This window comes from Neovison vison, chromosome 4, assembly GCF_020171115.1.
Source record: "Neovison vison isolate M4711 chromosome 4, ASM_NN_V1, whole genome shotgun sequence".
Lineage (NCBI taxonomy): Eukaryota > Metazoa > Chordata > Mammalia > Carnivora > Mustelidae > Neogale > Neogale vison.
The window spans coordinates 135623173-135642312 of NC_058094.1; the positions used below are offsets into that span (position 1 = coordinate 135623173).

The window sequence follows — 19140 nt, forward strand, 5'->3', positions numbered from 1 at the left end:
GCTGAGTGGCGCCCCCCACCTCAAGAGCTCCAGGGGGCTGGACCCCTGCTTCCGAATGTCCGAAGTGGTCATCCAAGGAGCCCTGTGGAAACCCCGCATGCCAAAAACACACTATGGCTCTTGTCACGGCCACGTGTGCATCTCAGAGTAAGACAGGCTTTCTGGGGACATGTGCGGTGAGGCCCCAGCAGCGTGAGGCCGGTGGACACACGCAGGAGAAGGGCACTTAGTGGGCAGGATGTGGGGCTCCTGGGGCTCGTCTCTGGAAAGGACAGCAAGGAAACAGGGAACAGAGGGCAGGGAAAGGGAAAGGGTTCTCAGCTTTGTAGCTGCACAGAACCCTCGTCCAACACCGTGGACCACATTTATGCCCCGTGTTACCTGTGTTCCCAAAAAGAAATCAAATGCTATAAAAATCAATAAAATCAGAGTCTGAGAGACGGAGAGGAGAGAGATGGGTGCAGACACACTGAGCGGGTCTCTGCGGACGGCACCTGCTCGGATGCTTGCAGCCAGTTGACCGCATGCACCAGGTAGTCTGTAGCCTCAGACCAGCGTGGGAGACAGTCTGCGGGGTGACCCTCCAGGACAGCTTCGTCCTTGGAAGTCCGGGACAAGATGGAACATACCATCCGCTCCAAAGCTGCTTCTGTGGGAATCTGCCAAAGAAAGGGAACATCGTTACAAGTCTGCTTTTTTCCAGAATGTTCCCCTCTGAGAATAATACCACAACCTTGGCAAAGGAAGAGCTCAGGGCTTTGCTTGACGGGAGAAGGAACAGGCTGATAAAGGGTCGCTTGTGTGGTTGGTGGAGGGACGTCTTCTGGAATGACCTGTTTCAGGATCATCCGCAAGCAGTTGGAAACAGCAGTTTCTCCGGGTCGAGGACACGGGATGAATCAAATAAGGCTTTTTCAGTCTCTGGCCAAAAGCAGACAGAAGGCCAGCCCCGTTCACCTGGCACCGGGCACCCCCAAGGCAACTTTGCCAGAAACATTTTCTCTTTCAGTTACCAAAGGCAGACAAAGCCAGGACAAGTCATACTGGACTTGTGGGTCAGAAACGGTTTGACATTTTGGACCCAAATCTCCCTTATTTCTGTACATGAACTTCTACACACAGTTCTTCTCCTGTAGCTCCGTAAAAATACTTGCGTGTGCGTGGGAACGAGCCACGCTCCTGTTACGTGGATTTACAGTAACTGCACACCACGTTCCAGAACCTCTACTGATGGTGACAGCCAAGAGCCATGAATGCCCCACAGCCTCCCTGGAAGTTTCCTTCAGGACACAGAGAAATGACACTCACTGGTGACTATCACAAAGCCACGGTATCCCGTGAGGGAAACGTGGCCCTGTCCCTTCCCACAGGACTCACACGGTCCCTGAGACATGGACACGGCTCGGCCAGGTTCCCTGCAATGGCCTCGTGACGGGTCATGGGGGAGAGAGGACATGGGACATGAGCCGTGATGTATCTGTCTTCTCGGTGGGCAGTGGAGAACGGAAGTGGGAGGGATTCCTCTATTCCAGGGGCAGCACATGCAAAGGCCCAGAGCGGCAGCGCCCACAGTCAGATGGGACCAGGGGAGGCCCTGGGAAGCTCTGTGAATGCTGGAATGCGAGGGGCCTCATGTGGGTGGGGGGCAGGGTGATGGTGCCCCGAGGTGCTCACCTCCGAATCCCCAGAGCCTATGAGTAGGTTTTCCCTCAGCAGGTGGAATTACGGTTGCTGACCAGCAGACTCTGAGAGGGGGAGACCACCCTGGATTATGAACTGAGCCCACTGAAATCACAGGGCTCCTTACACGTGGAAGGGGAAGGCAAATGCCTTATGAGAAAATACCCCATCACCACTGCCCTGAGGGGAGAGGGACCCGGAGCCACAGCATGCAGCGGCTTCTAGAAACTAAGAAGGGAAGGAGAGTGCACTCCCTGGAGCCTACAGAGGAACACAGACACCCTGATTTGAGCCCCCAGACACCTGTTTGGGACGTCCGACTTCCAGAGCTGTGCCATCATAACTGTATGCTGTGGGGGACCACCAGGCTGGCAGAAACGTGTCCCAGCAGCCAGGGGAGCCTCAGACCTGTGACATGTGCTCTGTGCCCTTCCCAACCATCGCCCTTATAATTCTAATCTTTTTTAATATTTTATTTATGTATTTGACAGAGGGAGCTAGAGGCAGAGCATGTGCAGAAGCAGGGGGAGCAGCAGATGGAGAGGGAGAATCAAGCTCCCCACTGAGCAGGGAGTCCGATGTGGGACTCAATCCCAGGACCCTGGGATCATGACCTGAGCCGAAGGCAGACGCTTAACCCACTAAGCCACCCAGGCCTCCCTGGAATTCTAATCTTGAAATACTTACCATTCTAAAGTAAAGATTCTGTGTAATATGATGAAAACTATATTCTAAAAATAATGAGAAAGCAGGGTCCTGAGTCTAGAGAAAGCAGAGTAGCATCAGCCCCCTGGCATTCCCCCGTGCCCACAACAGATGCCAATTCCAAGTCCCACGGAAGGTCAGCGGTTAATGAACTGGTGCCAGGTGCAGGAGAAGCCCAGGAACCCACCCCTCCTGGCCAAGCCTGAGACCCGCCGATAGAAGGAATTTTCCAGACACACAGCTGCTAGCAGCGGCATCCGGCGGAGGCTAGCGGCTGACCCCCAGACTCACGGCACCGATCAGTAACCCAGAAGTGAAGAGCAACTGTGCACACGCACATAGTGGCTGTGAGAATGTGAGAAGGGCCAGCCGGGAAGCACCAGGTGCTAGACCTCAGAGAAGTGAGCAAAACCCACGCCCTGAGCACAGAACAAGACCCAAGCCAAAGAGTGCGGGTCTTGCCCAAATGTCCGACCCCTCGACCCCGACCGGCAAGGCTCTCACCCTGGAGGGATCCGTGCAGCCAAAGGAGACAGGTGCACGGTTTCCGGACCCTGCCCTGTGCAAAGCAGGAGTGCGGGCAAACACACGGGAGTGACAAAGAGAAGGCGCAGAAAGAGCCTTCTAGAACCTCAGGAGTAGCAGCGGCGAGCTGGGTCTCCAGGGGTCAGCTCTTCCAACTCCTTTAGTTTATACAGTTTGAAAAGGGAGGCTCTTATCTGGTGAGCCCCCCCAGCTCCTGCCCCTTGCTCCCGCCCCGACCCCTTATAGGGACCGAGAGAGAGAATGACTGTGACTAATTATTCTGCTACTTCCAAACCACCTCTGGGGCTGGGATACAATGACCAGGTAAGAGGAAGGGAGACTTCTAGAAGGGCCAGACCGACCCAGGCGGCTCCAAGGCTCGCGGAGGACTCCCTGTCCTGCTGCGTCCTCCACCCCATCGCACACCCTCCCCAGGAGCACCCCCAGAGGAACACTCTCACACCCCACAGAGTGAGAAGCCTCCAAGCGAGCGTACCTCCTGAAATTCCACGGAGTAATTCAGGATTTGCTCTGCGTGAAGGTCATCGAAGCCAAATTGGGATCTGAGGTCAGCCTGGACCTTCTGTGGGTCCCACACCAGCTCCCGCAGGGACAGGTTGTATCTGGACCCTGCAAGGCAACCAAAGAGTGACGATAATGTGTAATGTGTGTAATTAAGTTAAGGTGACAATAGTGAGTCAGTTAAGGCGGCAACGGTGTGACGCATGATTCAGAGCGCGGCGCCTCGTTCACTCCACCAGGAAAAGCAAGTGGAGACCAAATGCTCTCCAGGCCCTCAGGTCGGAGAAGCAAACAGAAGCGACCACGGGATGCCTTGCAGCTTGGTAGGGTGGCCCACGGCCCTCATATCCGTGACCGCAGAGTTTCCAGAAGGAATATGACAACGTATTTCAAGAACTTTATGAAATTCCAATCACCGATCCCAATAATGACACTTTCAAAAAATCCTTCTCGAGAAACCTAATCAGATGCATGAAGAAGAAGTAATGTACAACACAACGCTATGGCACTGGTCTTACACTGAGTCAGTACTAAAACCTGCGAAGCGTCTAGCACGGGGGAAAAGGATAAATGGCAGTCAATTCACAGCAGAAAATACCGCCCCCTTTAAAACCACATTTCTGGGGCGCCTGGGGCGCTCGGTCAGTTGAGCATCTGGCTCTTGATTTCAGCTCAGGCCATGGTCTCAGGGCCATGGGATCGAGCCCTGAGTCACCTCCGTGCTCTGCGAAGAGTTTACTGGTCCCACTCCCTCTGCTCCTCCCCCTGCTCTACCTCTCTCTCAAATAAATAAATAAAATTAAATACTTTTTTAAAAACCGCATTCCTGAAAACTACTAAACTGGTCACAGATAAAAGGTCACAGATAAAATTTCCCTTAAAAGAATTAATCAAGGTATAAAACTCATTGGGACCCAAAGAACCCAGCAACGTTCCCTGGAAACAGCACATGCAGAATATAATTCCAAATCTCCCCCCTCTGAGGTTTGACATAATCTCTGTGACCGTGGCCTGGCGATTGCAAACCTAAAAGCTTATAAATTCCAAGGTGAGACTTCCTCTGAAATCCCAGCGGTGAGACAGTGTTCAGATCGTGAACCACAAGCCTCTCCTAGGCATCCACACATGCAAAGGACCACAAAACCATTCTCAATTGCCTGACCTCTGGCTACCCTTATTTTTTTTCTAAGTTTTTATTTATTTACTTGAGAGAGAGAGACAGAGAAAACACAAGCAGGGGGAGCAGCAGGCAGAGGGAAAAGGAGAAGCAGGCTCCTCACCGAGCAGGAAAACCCAACATGGGGCTCGATCCCAGGACCCCGGGATCATGACCTGAGCCAAAGGCAGGTGCTTCATCGACTAACCTCCCCAGGCTCCCTCTCTCAGTACCCCTAAATTAATACTGGGGTTCTCCAGGAAGGACATAGTTCTGCCACTTATAAAAGACCCAGCCATGGGGGACTTTAGGAAGGCGTCGAAGATGGGGCAGATCCCAGAAATCTGAGACCCCTTGCTATTAGTCTAGCTGTCTATGCATAAAGGGGACAAGGTCTGGTTCTATGGTTTTATTTTAATTTTAACATTTATTTATTTACTGGGGGGAGGGGCAGAGGGAGAGACAATCCTAAGCGGACCTCGTACTGAATGCAGAGCCCAACATAGGCTTGATTGCAAGACCTCGAGATCAGCACCTAAGCCAAAACCAAGAGTCAGAAACTCAACGGACTGAGCCACCCCAGGGCTCCTGGTTCTGAGATTTTAAACTGGCATTTATTGTGTGTCAAAGAGGCAGTCCCTAGGCCAGGACTTTTCCTGGACAAGTCTTGCTGAGTTCCCCACAACACACCAGGTAGGTGTAATAACTACCCTCTTCTAGGGGAGAAGGAAGCAGACTGTGAGTCATATGAGGTCACACCTCTGGCTTTAGTCATGACTCAAGTCCAGACCTGAGCCCTGACCCTGCGTGGTAACCATTAAACTCTGCTGCTCTCAGAACGTATTAGGGTTATGCACAGAATTCCAGAAGGGAGGGGAAAGTAGTGACAGCAGTCACTGAGGGGTATCAAACTATAAAATCATTCTAGGGGCACCTGGGTGGCTCAGTCATTAAGCGTCTGCCTTCAGCTCAGGTCACGATCCCAGAGTCCTGGGATCGAGCCCGGCGTCAGGCTCCCTGCTCCGTGGGAATTCTGCCTCTCCTTCTTCCTCTGTCTGCTGCTCCTCCTGCTTGTGTTCCCTCTCTCATTGTCCCTCTCTCTGTCAAATAAATAAAATCTTTTTTAAAAAATCAAACAATGAATCTTGGAACACTGAAAAAAATAAAATTAAATTAAATAATAGTAATCATCATCATTCTAGAACAATGAGAAACATAGGGCTTGACACTCGCTGCTGGACGGCAGAGCTCAGATCACAGGAATTCATAAGTTCAGTGAAGCACATGCCTGGGCCCTTGACCCCAAGTCACTGACAGGGCACATCCCTCCCCTTCCCACACCGTGATCTGCTCATTAACCAAAGGGACTTTTCTTGGACACAAGAGAAAGAGGATAATTTTTAGTTGCCTTGAGATGCTTTGTCATTATGTTTCTCAGCTCTGACTCCCTGGCAACTGAAAAAATAGCTTATTTTAATGACATTCTTAGCTGTACTTATAGTTCCAGTTATAAGGTGAATAGATTGTTGTAATTTGGATCATGTATGAATACTTGAGCTTCCTAATGAGTCTTGTCACCACAGACATCACCAGGGAGGTTCCGTTCTGAGGGTAAGGACGGCTGGTTCCCACTGGAGAAGAAGCAAATTCAACATTAATAACTAGTCTTTCCTCTTGTAGATCCAAGAGGACAGGGGCTCTCCTTCCCAGGATGAACTCCTCCCTATGCTAAGTCACCAGAAACAAGAAGAACCTGAGTGTGACTGGGGGGGGGGGAGGATAGAGGGTGTCATATCAGGTTGTTCCAAGGAACCAGAAAAGTCTGGAAGAGGTAGAAATCTGTGGATAACCACCTCTTGACATAGGTCAGGAGACAGACTTCAAGAGTTAGCAGCAGGAAAAGAACATGATCCTGGGCTCCTGGCCCCAGGTCTGCCTGCCTGCCCCCCAGTCTGGCCCTCACATCTGTGCCAGGAACGTCTGTCCACAATGCTGGTCCAAAAGCTGCCCCAGCATTCTTTTGTGATCTGGCTCAGGATACTTTTTGGATTACCCCCTGCCATCGCCCACTGCCCCAAACACAATGGGCATAAAACACATGCGGCTCTTGCCAAAGCCAGGAACTTCATGCACAGTTCTTCCTGGTAGTGCTCCCTTGTGTCTTTGATGAACTAGAACTCATCTTTCAGAACCTCTCCTCAACGCTTTTCCTAAGAGGCCAGATCCCCACTCTGTGGGCTTTGTTTTTTTCTTTATTGAAGCATCTCTCTCATCCTGTACTAAGCAGGACCTCCCTGAGAGCAAGAACCGTGTATTACTCCATTTCTTATTCCCTCTCATAGGACAATGTTTGGTTCATAGGAAGTACTCAGTACATGTTTATTGAAGGTGTGGATGGATGGATTGGTGGATGGGTGGGGATGGATGTGTGGATGGATGAGTGGGTGGGTGGGCGGATAGATTGATGGATGAATAGATATATGGATATATGAATGGATAGATAGATGGATATGTAGATAGATGGCGGGGTGGGTGTATGGGCAGATAGATGAATGGATGGATGTGTGGATGGGTGGGCAGGTGGATGGATGTTGAGATGGATGGATGGATAGATGGATGGATGGACGGACGGACAGATGGGTGAGTGGGTGGTGGATGGATTACGTGATTGAATGATGGATAGATGAGTGTATGAATCCTAACTCCACTGTCCGTTCCCTTGAATTTCCCTTACAGAAAGAGATAGAAATAGAGAAAAAGAAAGAGAGAATTAAAACATTCAGGTCCAGTTGGCAATTGAAGAAATAATATCCTGAACAGAGAGTAGAAGAGTGGCTAAGGGGGAGTTGAGAGTTGGGAAAGTGGGAGATACTGGTCAAAGGGTACAAACTTAGTTATAAGGCAAGTAAGTTCTAGAGATCTAATATACAGCATGGTGACTACAGTTACTAATACTGTATCATATGCTTGAAATTTGCTAAGATGTCTTCAGTGCTCTCACCAAAGGGGAGGTAACTCACTGTGGGAGGAGAGAAATGGGCTCATTAACTCCACTGTGATAACAACTGCAACAACATACGCATGTCTCAAACCATCACATTGTACACTTTAAACCAATGCCATTTTAAAGGTGCCTGGCTGGTTCAGTGGAAGAATGTGGGACTCTTGATCTCGGGGTCGTGAGTTCAAGCCCCACGTTGGGTATAGAGATTACTTACATAAATAAAACTCTAAAAAACATATTAACGGAGTTTGTCTGTTTGGGCTTTCCAAGTCTACATCCATCTGCCTTTCTATTTTTCAAATATTTTTTTTTCCCCAAATAGGAGCAGAGGAGAGAGGAAAGATTCAAATCACAGAACCAATGACAGGTCTAACCTTCAAGGACATCAAATAAAAGAATTTTAAAAATCAATCATTTTTTACTTAAAAATAACCCATTTATGAGCAGTGGCCACAGAGTTTCAATAACAGTAGAAAGTCAAATTCAGGTTTGAATTCCAAGTTTTCAGTGTACTTCCACTTTTTAGAAACAGGAACCATGGTTTCCTTTCGGCGTTTGACATTTTGATTAAATCGTTTTTTGAACAGTTTTGGAGCTCTGCAGTGGCTATTGACAAACGTGACCAGGGAAACACATGAAATCCCATACGAGCTCTCGGGTACACATACCAGCGGCGGCCACCCCGTGCTCCTGCAGAAATGTCAGCGTCGAAATGGTCACGTTCAGCACGATTTCAGAAACCGTGGAGAAAGTGTGGTTGAGGGGCAGCCAGTCTAAATCTTCCAAAGCTGCCAAGGAACTGGAACCAAAAGAAAACCAAAGTAAAGTGAGGGGGCTTTGCAAACTGAGGGCAACGGACCCAGAATTACTTGTGACCCGGCAGCCAGGCCCCAGCCCTTTGCAGGATGTGGACAGACCACGGACTTACCAGCTCTCAGCGTGGCATCAAATGTGGCCCTGACTCCCTAGACTAGGGACCGATGATTCCGACAGCCGGCAAGGCCAGCCGGGGTGCAAGGTGTCATCACCTCTAAAAAGCACGAGGTCAGACACCCTCACTGCTTCGAGCTCAGGTCATCAGTCTGAACTCTGGAGGTCCCCTTCTAGAATAGCGAGCCCCCCAACCCCCCACTGTCTGAACCCATGCATCTCAGGATGTCAGGGCACCATCAAGGGTCAGCAACCGGTTTCACAGAACAAGGGGCTCCCGGGAGACCGCACATATATTGCGTTCATGTTATTCTTTAAATTACCTAAACGTTGTATTTTATAAGTAACTGTATTAAGTCTAATTATAAATAGTAAGCCTGTAAACTAGAAAATCCATTCACAGGAAGTAGGAATAGGTCTAAATCTTAGCAGCAAGAGACCAGCAACATATAAGCTGTGCATCACACAGGACACTTCCCTGCAGCTTCCCCTTCAGGAACGTCTCGCACGGTGTCCCCCTGTGATGAAGGGCATCTCACGATGACAAGACAGACCATTAATAAGTGATCAGTCTGCCCGATACCACATCCTTTCTTTTTTGTAAGGTTTTACTTATTTATTTGACAGAGAAAGAGCGAGCGCACGAACAGGGGGAGCAGCAGAGGGAAAGGGAGACGCAGACTCCCTGCTGAGCAGAGAGCCCGATGCAGGACTCCATTCCAGGACCCTGAGATTATGACCTGAGCCAAAGGCAGAGTCTTAACCCACTGCCACAAATACTTATTTCTAAATCTAATGCCAATTTTCTTCTTTTTTAAAGGATGGTAGTTGTTTTGGGAGTGTTTTTAGTTGAAGTAGAGGTGACTGCATGCGGACTTTCCTGACCTTGCCTCACCGAAGCGGAATACAGAAATAAGATTAACACTGGAGCTGACATGGCTCAGCAAGAGTCAGCGATACGCTCTGATCTCAAACTCCGTCTCTCTCCGGGGGGCCCAGTCACCGCTCACGCTACACATTCAAGGCCCAGAGAGCAAGGGCACCTGCGAAAATGCACCCACTATATTCAAATATATGACTCGTCAATCAGACCACAGACTGTCAAAACATGCCCCATTGTCCTCTGTTGACTGATAGGCCTTCATAAGAACGTGGAAAGTCATGTTCAAATTTAGAATTTTCTGAACTCGGGGCACCTGGGGGGCTCAGCCTGTGGAGCCTCTGCCTTCAACTCAGGTCATGGTCTCAGGGTCCTGGGATGGAGCCCCACACTGGGCTCTCTGCTCGTGGGGAGCCTGCTTCCCCACTTTGCCCCTGCCCCTCCCCCGACTCATGCTCAATCTCTCTCTCTCTCTCATTCACTCTTGCTCTCTCTCAAGTAAATAAGAAAAATCTCAAAAATCAAATAGCAACCATTAAAAATGATCATCTGAAGGGGGCCCTGGCTGGCCCAGTCGAGGGAGCACTGCCCACGGCACTGTAAGTTCAAGCCCCACCATGGTCAGAGGTTACTTAAAATGAAAATCTTTTAAAACAATCAATTTAAATCATTTAAAAAATGATCGCTTGAAGACAACAGGAACGTATGAAAAGTTCATGATGAAATGTTAAGTTGCCAAAATCTGGACAACATGACTGCCCTTGTATAAAATATCTGCACCAGTAGACCAGGAACGGACACGGAGAGCCATCTCAGGGTGCCGGGATTCCCAATCACTTTCTTGAATGGAACAAGAGATCAGCCAGACACACAGATGTCCCCGTGAAAGAGCGAGGAGAAGAAAGCCAGCACACCCATCATGGGGTAGATTTCTCTTTTGCACTTACTTCAAAGCCGCCTGGAGGAGGTGTGCCCCGCCACGGAGACGGTCTTCCAGGCGGACGTTGTTTGTGTACAATCTTGGCAGAAGAAGTAGAAACTTCCAGATGTGGGGCTGCTGGTGGAGCTTTTCCAGTTTCGAGATCACCTCCTCGGTCTTATTGAGATCCATCTGTGAGGAAAAAGTACCGAGAGTTCCCCCTTCGGTGTCGTTCACGACTGAAGAAGCAGTGAGGCTGGGTTGGCTTCCAGAACCTCAGCAGACGGAGACGCAGACCTGGCGCACCAACCACCGCTTTGAACAGACGAGGTTTGAAGATCATCCCTTTGGGTTGGGATTTTAAATATTGGGAGGCTGTGGGCTTCACAGAGACAGAGAAGTACGGGTCTGTTTTTGTCACAAGCTATGTCATCGTCTATGATTTTGAGACTTGGAAATAAATGATTAGCTGTTCAGATAGAAACGGAAATGGAGGGCACCTGGGTGGCTCAGTGGGTTAAGCCGCTGCCTTCGGCTCAGGTCATGATCTCAGGATCCTGGGATCGAGCCCCACATCGGGGTCTCTGCTCAGCAGGGAGCCTGCTTCCTCCTCTCTCTCTCTCTCTCTGCCTGCCTCTATGCCTGCTTGTGATCTCTCTCTGTCAAATAAATAAATAAAAATCTAAAAAAAAAAAAAAAAAAAGAAACGGAAATGGACCCCTGCTTCTCCCCCGCAGCAGAATGCAACCCTCACAGAAGCGCAGCGTGAACAATTAAATCCCAGACTCCCACTGCACGAGATCCCCATCCCGCCCTCCCCCAGCACTGTGTGTCATGGCCCAACCGTACAGTCTTGGTCTGGAGGAAGGAAATCACAGCTAAAAGAACATCCCAGCAATACAGCCAGGGAATAAGAAACTACAGACCAGATTTCTTTCTCCGGAATTTAAAAAAAAAAAAAAAAAAAAAAATGAGGGGCACCGGGCTGGCTCAGTTGGAAGACCAGGCAACTCCTGATCTCAGGGGTCATGAGTTCAAGCCCCAGGATAGGTATAGAGATTAGAAATAAATAAATAAACAGGCAAATAAACTAACTTCAACTTTTACAGAAAATGAGACTGGGGGCACCTGGGGGGCTCGGTTGTGAAGCATCTTCCTTCAGCTCAGGTCATGATCCCAGGGTCTTGGGATTGAGTCCTGCCTTGGGCTCCCTTCTCTGTGGGGAATCTGCTTCTCCTTCTGCCCTCTGTTCATGCTTGCTCAAACAAATAAATAAAATTTTTTTAATTTTTTAAAAATAAAATAAATTTAAAAAGTGAGACTGGAGGTTAAGAATTTAAAGTGTGTGTTTCAGCGGGTAGATGTGGGAAGGGCTTCCTCCCGGGCAAAGGTGTGTGGGGAAGGGGAGACTGACTCCATCTCACTGAAGCCGTAAACCAGCTGCTTTAAACACAAGCCTGTAAGCAGGGCAGGTAAGGTCGGGTGCCAGGCAGGACTGAGATGGGGTGTGTGGGAAAAAGGGGAAGAAAATGCATCTTCCAACAGCATGGCTGGCTTGGTCAGAAGGCACCCACCTGCGCCGGCATGTAGTGCAGAAACTCTGGAACATTCTAGATGCCTGAGCTTTCCATACCACAAACTAGCTATGGCAAAGCGAACACGGAGCAGGCGGGCCTCCGGAACATTCCTGAGCCAGCGTGCTCCCCCAGGGGAGTCACACCCCAACCCCCAGTGGCATCTCTGGGAAAAGAGGCCCAGGTCTGGGCTCTGGGGCCCCATGCCCGGGGTTCCAGCCCTCAGCAGGCCCAGCCCAGAGCCTTGCTTGAGAAAATCAAACTGCGCCCTGCAACCCATGTCTTGAGGGACTCTGCTGTCTCAAATACAGTGCTGCTGAAAACACACCATTGGAAAGAAGAGTTTGGGGACCTCTGGCCGATTCAGCCATTGGAACACGCAGCTCATGATCTTAGGGTCATGAGCTCAAGCCCCAACATTGGGCGTGGAGATGACATAAAGGAAAAGTATTTGAAAAATAAAATAAAAACCAGTGCTTTGAACTTAACCACCAGGTCTCTGGAGACTAAGCTTCAAATGTTTGTTAAGATACTTACGGCTAAGAAACTGGAGCTTGGAGAAGAATCTGCAATAAAAGAGATTTCAGGTGTTAGTTCAGAGAGCAGTCAAGCATTGGCCAGCCCTGCTCTAGTTCTAAAACCAAGGCAGCTATCATGAATCCTGGCCCCAACCTTGAGGACACCCACACGGGGGAGCAAGTCTGAAGGACATGGTCACTGTGGATTTGCAAAGCAAGAGAGAATTGATTGGGTACCCAGGAAATGACTCAATGGGTCAAGCAAACCTCAGTCATGGGCCAACAAAGTATTGATTACTCTATCGATTTCTGATGCCACAGGCATTTTGAGTATTCAGGACAAGTACTCGGGCAGGACAAGAAAGATAAAGAAAAAACCTCGAAGAGACCAAGAAGAACATAGTTATGCTTTTTTCAGACTCTCTGTGGAGTCACAGTGGGGTACGGTCAGAAAGGCACAGATCGGTCTCTGCTCTGGCATTTCTGGGGTGACACAGTGACAGGAGCATCCTTTGTTATACCGGGTCTTGGTTCCCAGCCCTTGACAGGAGAGCCTGTAAGACTTTGGGAATTTCTGGAATGATAAGAGTGTCTTTGTGGGCTAATGAGATGCCTAGGGGCTGTCCACTGCCCCCCACCCACGGCATAGGGCCAGGAGAGGGGCAGATCCCCCCAGAAAGACCATGACTCAAGAGCTGGGACTTTTTAGGCCCCACTCCCTTGACATCCAGGGTGGGAAGAGGGCTGGAGACTGAGCTAATCACCAATGACCACTGAGTTCGTCAGGTACACCAATCTGATGTACCACCAGAACCACCAAAAAAACCCTAAAAGATGGGGTTCGGAATGGTTCTGGTTCATAAACATATCGACAGGCTGGGAGGTAGCCCAGCCCAGTTCAGTGGGGACAGAAGACCCTTCTGGGCCTCTTCCTATATACTTCATTGGGGGGTCCCTCTGAGCCCTGTATAATATAAAAAAAACAGTAAAGGGGCACCTGGGTGGCTCAGCTGGCAAAGTCTCTGCCTTTAGCTCAAGTCATGATCCCAGGGTCCTGGGATCGAGTCCTGCATCAGGCTTTCTGCTCAGTGGGGAGTCTGCTTGTACCCCCCACCCCCCACTTGTGCTCTCTCCCTCTCTCTGACAAACAAATAAAATCTTAAAAAAAAAAAGTAGTAAACCAACTAGAGTTCTATGGGCCGTTCTAGCAGATGAATCAAACCCCAGGAGGGGTCTGTAGTCACATCAAACAAAACTGGGTGCCTGGGACCCACGACTTGGAATTGGGGGTCTGAAGTGGGGCGGCTGGCGGACGGAGCCCCTACCCGTGGGGTGTGAGTCATGCCAGGTGGTTGTGTCAGAACTGAATTAAATGATAGGATGCCCCTGGAATCCCCCTGGAGTGACAGGCCCACACGCCTGTGTCGGGAAGTGTCCCCTGTGAAAGCACAGGTTTTCTCTGGCGGGTGCGTCCGCCATGAAAAGTGGCTCAAACAGCAAGGAACTGGAAACAAAGTGGAGGTAGAAATTCTTGTTAAAAAAAAAAAAAACTAGATCTTGGGGCGCTTGGGTGGCTCAGTGGGTCTAGCATTGGACTCTTGATCTCGCCTCAGTTCTTGAGCTCAGTGGGTGGTGAGTTCAAGGCCTGCACTGGGTTCCACGCTGGGCGTGGAGTCTACTTTAAAAAAACAAAAACAAAACAAAACAAAACAAAACAGTTCTCTGTTTCCAGAATACAGAAAACCTCATTTGAACACCAAATTTTATAAAAGCAGAATGATCTCGTGAGGGTTCCTAATAGAAGAACGCCATCACTTGGTCTCTCCTGCTGACGCGTCCGGGTCCACTGTGAAACCAGCCTGGCCTTGCCCGGCCCTGGACGAGGGCTGCTTTCTCTCTCAGAAATAGCACCTGGGGTCACCTCGCTGTCCGTTTTCCAGTCATGCTCTTGATCCCATCCCCTTGTATATAATCCGTGAGAAGATACCAATTCTATAAAGAGAAGCCCCGGAGGCGGGTCCTGAGGGTCTCCAGACTTCACCAGGGAAAACCCCTGGTTTTTCAACTTGAATTTCAGGTAAACAACAGATACTTTTCACTCTAAGTACATAATCTTGGAGACAGGCTTATCCTAAAAACCTGTTCACTGTTTCCCTGAAACTCAAAATTAGTTCAGCTAAAATTTAATAGCGGAGGGCGGGGTACTATTTAAGGGAGCGGGGTCGGGTAGGCGGGCTGGGGCTCCAGCTCGCTGTTCAAGCTGACAACCACAGCAGGCTTAGGGCCAGGAGACGGGTGGCCTCTCTCGGCCCACGCCTCCCTGCTGGTGATCCAGGCTCCAGCGGCTCCGTATCTGATTCTCCGTCTCTGTCACTGATTCATAAATAAGAGTCAGGGCCTCCTAGGATGTAGACATACTTTGTAAGGCACAGACCTATCTGGTCCCATAACCCGAAAGGTCTGTCAAGCAAGATAACCCTCCAGGACCTTAAAGCATCACTGTGTTGAAAGACCCATCCAGCTCAGCCCGAGGGAGGGGATGAATCGGGAGAACGTACGCGTGTACTTGTGTGCAGGGGACACGCGGGGAGACAGCACAGCAAGGACGGCTTGTAACCCCTCCAAAAGTTGCACCCGCTCAGGGCGCCTTCCCGGGCAGGAAGTGGTAGACACGTGGCCTCTCAACGAGCCCCGGGGGCTGGGCCTCCCACACGGAGAGCGGACCTCTTTCCCACAACCCCACAACCTAATGCCACGAGGCAAACTCAGGCATAAACAGGACGTGAAGGACCTTCTGGGTGCTCAGCCTCTGTGAGCCCGTGTCCGGGTAGAGACTGACTTGCCTGGAGACTTGGATCTTCCTGCCCACAGTTCCTGTAGGGTTTTTGCTTTGTCCAGGATTTCACAAATTTCCTCGGCAAGGTCCTGTATCTCCTCCAGGAAGGCCAGGTCGTTGACCTTCTCGCGATGGCCATCTGCAGCCTGGAACCTAGACGAACTTTAAATAAGTGGAATGAATATCACAAGATTGCTTCACACACGGTCCCAAGTCTTGGGCATTTCTCGGGTTCTCGAGACCCAGCGCAAACGCGCTCTTGACCAACCTGGCACGCGTTTAGGCCTCCACCACCTACCCTGCAGAGCCCTCTCTCCAAGACCTTCATCCCAAAGGGAAATGATCATTTTACAAAAATCTCCAGCAGCAGGAGATGAGACAGTCCATCATTTGTGACGCTCAACCCTGTGTCTGTGTATTAGCGGTTCCCCGTGTCTGGTTTACTTGGCAATTGCCACACAGCACATCCTGGGACAGGCATCGCCGGGGACGACAGGGTCTCCTTTCAATTCCAGAAGAATGGCTGTGGGGTGTAGGTGGGGTTCAGGGGCATGGGGTGGAAGGGGACAACCAGGCTTTGGAGATAGAGAGGTGGAGACGCACATCCCCCCGGAAGGGGACTGAGAGGATCTCAAAAGAACCCCCTGCGGAGTGTGATGCCATACCCCTTTTATTCTCTGTATCTCTGAGGCTTTGACCCCCGGGCCTTGCTGACTGCTGCCAACTCCCTCCAAGGGTGACCCAATTCCTAGAGACAGCAAAGGGCTCGCCAGGGAGTGATTTCCACGTTGACACATCTTGCACACCTGATAGGACAAATCTCAGGTGTGAAGACAGGGGCTTTGGGGAGAGGGAATAATGCAAGACGTCTACGGTAGCAGTGGGAAGGGGGTCTCCACCCAAGACACCTGTGCAGGGACATGGGGTGGCTCTGAGGCCCCGTGGACACCAGGACAGAGGCCAGAAAGCCCTTTCCCCAGGAGGTGGTGTTGTGGGGGGGGTAATGGTCTGCCGTGAGGAGGAGGTCTGCAGGGAGCTGGATATTTGAGCCTCTGTCCCATTTTTGGTTAGGATGTTCACAGTCTTCTCTCCTGAGGTTTTAAACACAGTATCCCTTCCCTTTGTCACATTGGGGAGAAATAAGCCCTTGGGTGTTTTTAGTTGCCTCTGAGTTTATTTTCGCTTTGAGTAATCTCACCGCTAGCAGACAAACAGACGTAAAATACATAAGCAATACCACCCGTCAGAGCAGTGACCTCCGCGGAAAACGCCAGGACGCATCTCAGAACAGTCACATGCATAACCACACGTGCTTTTGAAGGAGCGTGACCTTGACCACAACAGCGGGGCCCCTGGAAGGCGAGTCCCGCGGGGATGGTCAGAGTGGAGGCCCCCAGACGTTCCAGACACAGATGTGCCTGGACTAACGTCGTGCTGGGAAAATGCATACCATGCAATTCTTCTTGGAAAATGAGGGCAAATTGCTATCTTATCCTCTTCTTAACCTTACGTATCTCACCTATGGCAGGAAAGAGGGTTTTCTAACTAACTTATTAACTAGTAAATAAAAGAGAATTCTTCTAACCACCTTTGGAATCTGCACTGACCATCCGGTCTACAGAGAGTCTCCAATTCAGTGGGAACTTATTTTTAATCAATAAGACACAGCAGATTTAAAATAAGAAATCATTTCACAAACTGCTAGGTGTGTGTTGTGACCAGGTGTCCAATCACAGACAGTGTGTCCAAGGCAAAGAAAAATTAAAACTGGGGGACATGTTTCCTGACTAGGAAGTGGCAGAGCTCGTTAGATAATGACTCGGCTTGCATGACCCCGGCCACGGTCATGTAACCTTAATAAGGTCAGAACAGATCCAACCAACACTGACCGGTGGATAAAACCAATTCAAGGTCTTTAGGGTCAGGGCCCACTTAGACACAAAGAAATGAGGCCCAGAGAGTCAAAGTAGGTTTGCTGAAAGCGAACACAGTGACACAGCTGAGCCAGGACCAGACCCGCCCAGCCATGCACTCGCCGTCCCCTGTCACCTGTCACTGACACCCCACAGGAACCTCACTTGTTAAAGGGCGCCCTTCACCTCCAGTGGATCAGAATTCTAAAAGCCCAAGAAAGCACTTATCATTCCTGAAGAAAGGATTAAAAGGAAGCTCTCCTGGGAACCCAAAGAATTAGCACACAATAGAAAATACTGTAATTCAAGACAAATTTCCCTGTGATTAACTGGTTGTGTGGGGTTTTTTTTTCTTTTCTTTCTTTTTTAAAAGATTTTATTTATTTATTGGAGAACACAAGGGAGCACAAGCAGGGGAGGGGCAGAGGGAGAGGGAGAAGCAGACTCCTCGCTGAGCAGAGAGCCTGATATGGGACTTGATCCCAGGACCCTGAGATCATGACCTGAGCCAAAGACAGAGGTTTAACCCACTGAGCCACCCAGGCACCCCTAAGATTTTATTTCTGAGTAATCTCTGCACCCAACATGGGGCTCAAACGTACAACCCCAAGGTCAAGAGTCACACACTCCACCGACTGAGCTGGCCCGGCATCCCGTACTTTTTTTTCTAATTGTTATTTCAAAACTACCTCGATTGTCTGGAAAAACAGATTAGGAACTATTACTAACATGAGAAATGTTTATAGCAGAAAAAAATACAAAGAAAATCCCAGATTAAATATTGGTGTGTGTGTGCTCATGGTGCCCCGGGGAAATCCCAGAACTATAATAGGATAGGGGTGGATAGCAATTTCCACGTTCCTGAGTCCAGATGTGTCTTTTGTCTGTTACCAAGGAATACCTCACAAGGTATAGAAAGCTGTAGGGGGAGGTGGGATCAGGACACGTAAAAAGGCCACTTGCAAAAGAATCAGGAAGAAAAGGAAAAGTCACTTGCCAGGTGACGGAACTTCCTTCTCCACCCTCAGACCACTAATGAAACCATCCTTTCAGAGGACCAGGAACCAAGGGTCGGCTTTAGCAACACTCACACGGTTTCCAGAAAACAGTCTGAGGATCTCAGAAGCAGGAAAATCGCTCAGGTCCACCCCCCAGGTTCCCAACTAAAGGTTCCTGTGGGGTCAGAGTGTTTCTCAAATGGTGTGTCCCTTGAAAAGTCCTCTGAATTACATAGTAGGGTCCACGTCCAGTGTGGAACGTGAGGCTCGAATTCACAACCCTCAGATCAAGACCTGAGCTGAGGTCAAAAATGGGATGCTCGACCGACTGAGCCATGCAGGAACCCCAGAAAATCCTCTTTGAAACAGGACCCTAATATTACGTACCTAACAGGGGTGGTGGAGGGTCAGCAGAGGGAAGGTGCATAAGACATCAGCCCAGAATCCAGGACCCAGCTGTCTGTAAATAAGAATGACGGGCAAAGCTAACACCCTTGACCCCGGGATAGGACTCATTTTTAGCCTAAGAGCTGCAGGGACAAGCAAGCAAGATAAAGCAATAAATTTTTCTATCACCATCTCTGCTATTTTTCCCTGTTAGTTAGGACAAGACCATTTCCTACAGAATTAGAATGATTTCTTAAGACATCAGAGCCAAGGGCACCTGGGTGGCTCAGTGGGTTAAAGCCTCTGCCTTCAACTCAGGTCGTGAATTCAGGGTCTTGGGATCGAGTCCCACATCGGACTTCTCACTCAGCAGGGAGCCTGCTTCTCTCTCTGCCCTCCCCCTGACTCATGATCTCTCTCTCTCTCTCTCTCAATCTCTCAAATAAATGAAATCTTTGGAAACAAACAAACAAAAAAAAAAAAGAATAAACAGTTGGCGCACCCAATGAGACAACAGACCTTAAGAGCATTATGATCTGCCGAAAACGATAAAGCAATCTCCTGAAGTTATAATCTATATAATTCAACTTATG

The 19140-nt window shown here is 49.6% G+C and overlaps 1 protein-coding gene across 1 annotated transcript in view; it reads right to left on the bottom strand.

Moving 5' to 3' along the window:
- ABCA13 (ATP binding cassette subfamily A member 13) overlaps nt 1-19140 on the bottom strand; it is a 330719-nt gene that overhangs the window by 273353 nt on the left and 38226 nt on the right. The window contains exons 4-10 of the mRNA XM_044246994.1: nt 15257-15411; nt 12433-12461; nt 10350-10513; nt 8261-8391; nt 6281-6287; nt 3407-3533; nt 495-659 (exon numbers count right to left, since the gene is read on the bottom strand). Of these exons, the coding sequence (XP_044102929.1) occupies nt 495-659; nt 3407-3533; nt 6281-6287; nt 8261-8391; nt 10350-10513; nt 12433-12461; nt 15257-15411 (778 nt within the window). The remainder of the gene's footprint in view (nt 1-494; nt 660-3406; nt 3534-6280; nt 6288-8260; nt 8392-10349; nt 10514-12432; nt 12462-15256; nt 15412-19140) is intronic.